The sequence below is a fragment of the Sceloporus undulatus genome, unplaced genomic scaffold, assembly GCF_019175285.1.
Source record: "Sceloporus undulatus isolate JIND9_A2432 ecotype Alabama unplaced genomic scaffold, SceUnd_v1.1 scaffold_4961, whole genome shotgun sequence".
NCBI lineage: Eukaryota > Metazoa > Chordata > Lepidosauria > Squamata > Phrynosomatidae > Sceloporus > Sceloporus undulatus.
This window is the reverse complement of record NW_024807881.1, coordinates 1-3,510: the sequence shown is the minus strand read 5'-3', so window position 1 is coordinate 3,510 and position 3,510 is coordinate 1. Positions and strand designations below refer to the sequence as shown.

Below are 3,510 nucleotides of genomic sequence, written 5' to 3'. Positions count from 1 at the left end.
GGGATATTACCCTGCAGAAGAGTAGGTTAAGCTTAAATATCTGAAGGGGTGTGTCATTTGAGGGTGGAGCAAGCTCGTTTTCTGCTGCTCCAGAGACTAGGATACAGAGGATGTCAGGTTCTCTGCTCAGTCAGCTCCCTCCTTGACAATAACCAGCTCACTGGAAGGTTTCTCAGGACAGATTTATTGAAAAGAAAGAAAAAGGAAACATAGCAGGCATGCTAGGACTTTAGCATTGTTGGATCAGATGTTACAGTTTACAACACAAGCATGTATTCAGTTCATTTAGGATCCTACTTCTAAAACCCAATACCTCCCCCCCCCCTATTAATCTTGAATTAATAGTTGCTACAAAGACAATTTTCTCACCAATATGTTATTTACAGAAGCATTTCAAAACACCACATTCTTTCACACAGGAGAAATGTGTTGTTCTCATGTTCCCCCTCTCACTGAGATTAATTGACCTTTGAACATTTGGAACCATAAACATGTCTCTTGTTCTCAGGCTAACAGTTTCACACCAATCCCACAGTCACACCAACATCCCCTTTATTCCAAGGATTGAATTAAACTTATAAGATCTTTAATTCACTGAATCAAACACATATACTCATCCACATAACATATTATAGTTAAGCATCAATTCCCTTATTAAATATAATCAGACAATTAACAACCTTTATTTAAACTACCCTCCAACCATATATAACTAACTTATCTTAACACACTAATGCATACATCTTATCCCTTCAAAAGGCACTTATGATACAGGTTTGTTCTAATACATGGTCATCATTGGCTCATAACACTAAAACAAAACAGATAATATTGTTGTAACATTTAACCCCAAAAGCAACAAATCAAAACCATACAACATGTCAGCAAAACCTACAGCAGTCTACAATTACTTCAACATATTAATAAGCTCCTTTCATGATCCATCATCCCCACCTTGGAACAGACCCTTTACATTTCAATGTAAACACACAAAACCCTGTGTTAGGTTTTGAAAACACACAACACACACACACATATATACAATATATACAATATATATATACACACACACACACACACACACACACACACACACACACATACATACACTCATCCCTCCACATTTGCTGGAGTAAGGGGCACAGGACCCCCGTGAATGTGGAAAAAACCACAAATAACAAAAACAGTACATTTTTACCTAAGAGAATACCCCTCTAGGGATCTCTAGGTCCTCCAGTGCAACTCTGTGCTCAACATCTGCCAGACATGTATATACACACACATATACTCAATATAGATATATACACATGTATGCATTCACAATCTACAATACACACACACTATATATATATATACACACACACACACACACACACACACACACACACATGTATATGCTCACAATATACAATGGAATAGACATACAGTTGGCCCTCTGCGTGAGGATCCATTCTGGAGCCTCCTGTGAAAATGTAGGCTCACACGTATTCAAGCTTGAATAGGGTGTGCCCCTGTGCATTTGGCCTGTGTGCATGCACCAGGCATGTACACGTCTCCTTCCTTAGAGGTTTTTAAGCAGAGGCTGGATGGCCATCTGTAGGGGATGCTGTGATTGAGATTTCCTGCATGGCAGAATAAAGGGGTTGGACTGGGTGGCCCTTCTTGCGGTCTCTTCCAACTCTGATTCTGTGAAATGACGGAGGTCACCCCTCTGTGCATAATCGAGGCTGCAGATCTCAGATCCACGACTTAGGAGGGGCAACTGTACAATATATGTAAATATAGATATATACACATGTATGCATTCACAATATAGAATGGATTAGATATACAATACACACACACACGTATATAAACACACAATATAGATATGGACAGATGGCTTTCCTCCTGTAACTGTGTTTCTTTGAATGGCCATCTGCGAATGCACACAAATGCTCCATTCTGCGCCTGCGCAGTGAGGCTGGGAAAGCTCTAGAACAGGGGTAGGCAACCTGCGGCCTGTGGGCCGGATGTGGCCCAGCGAGGCCTTGGGACCGGCCCCAGCCCAGTCCTGCCACCGATTGCCGCCGGGGCCTTTGGGGGGCAATTGTCTATAGAAACCTCAGAAACATGCATTTATATTAACATTTTTTAAAAAATCAGCAAATTTTTTCATATGTCCTCCATTTTTTAAAAAATGTGTCTTCCATTGGAAAATTTTGTCCTACATTTGTCCTGGTTTATTTATATATTTAATTTTTTTGAAAAATCATTTAATTATTTATTTTTTGGCTTCGGCCCCCAGTTGTCTGATGAGGGACAGCAACCCGGCCCCCGGCTCAAAAAGGTTGCCTACCCCTGGTCTAGAATAATAACTGGGCAAACTTGAGAGTGAGACCTTTTGGCAGTAGCTCCGTCCCCTGAGTGTATACCACCTACACAGGGATACAGTCACAGTATACGATGGAATAGATATACAATATACATATACACACACCCACTGTGAATGTATACATGTGTATATATCTATAGTGTGTGTGTGTGTGTGTATCAGAAAGGCCTTGAAGCCTCCCCGCAACAACCACCAAGAAGAAGAGTGCAGCCAGGGGCCTGTTGTGGCGGAACTATGGACTTCGGCCTGAGGCGAGGCGGAGGAGGCGGCGCTGGCGCTGGCGCTGGGCCTTTCCTTCCTCCCTCCCTGGGCCTCCCTCTCCTTCCTCGGGCGATGTCGGGGCTGCTGGGGGGCGTGCGAGTGCTGGAGCTGGCGGGGCTGGCGCCGGCCCCTCTCTGCGGCCTGGTGCTGGCCGACTTCGGGGCGGAGGTGGTGCGCGTGGACCGGGCTCCCCGGGCGGCCTTCTCCGGCGCAGACGTCCAGGGCCGCGGGAAGCGCTCGCTGGCCCTCGACCTCAAGCGCCGCCAGGGCGCCCAGGCCCTCAGGCGCCTCTGCCGAAGGGCCGACGTCCTCCTGGAGCCCTTCCGCCCAGGTGCCGCTCTCAGGACCCCGCGCGGCAGGAATAACAACAACCCACTTCGAGGCCGCTCCGACTGCCCTGGCGCCATGATTAGGAGCTCTGGGAACTGTAGTGTTTGAGAGACATCAGGCAGAGCTCTGGGCCACCAGAAACTACACTTCCCAGGATTCCCTGGCACTGGAGCCAAAGCAGCCTCAGGCTGAACTGTTGTTTCATCTGCAGCAGTGTGTTTTGGACCCAAGAAGGCTAAGTCTCTCACAGAAACTGCAGTTCCCAGGATTCCCTGGCACTAGAGCCAGGGCGGTTAAAGCGGTCTCAGACTGGAGCATTCCTGCAGCGTGGTTTTGGACCCTCAAAACGTCCTCCCTTTTGAGCATGACTTAAGAATTTGTTTGTTTATATTCATATATGCATGTATTATATATTATATTTATTCATTTATATTTATATATTATATTATTTGTTGTTGTTCTTCGCTGCTCTTCAGTTGGCTCCAATAGATAATATGAGAAAGAATATATATATATATATATATATATATATATATACACACACA

At 45.1% G+C, this 3,510-nt stretch overlaps 1 protein-coding gene across 1 annotated transcript; it reads left to right on the top strand.

Annotated features, from left to right (window-relative positions):
* The first annotated feature begins 2,622 nt into the window (after positions 1 to 2,622).
* LOC121918135 (alpha-methylacyl-CoA racemase-like) lies at positions 2,623 to 3,450 on the top strand. Its single transcript, XM_042444233.1, has one exon. The coding sequence runs from the start codon at positions 2,708 to 2,710 to the stop codon at positions 3,071 to 3,073; it is 366 nt and encodes a 121-aa protein (XP_042300167.1). The 5' UTR covers positions 2,623 to 2,707; the 3' UTR covers positions 3,074 to 3,450.
* Positions 3,451 to 3,510: the final 60 nt, after the last annotated feature.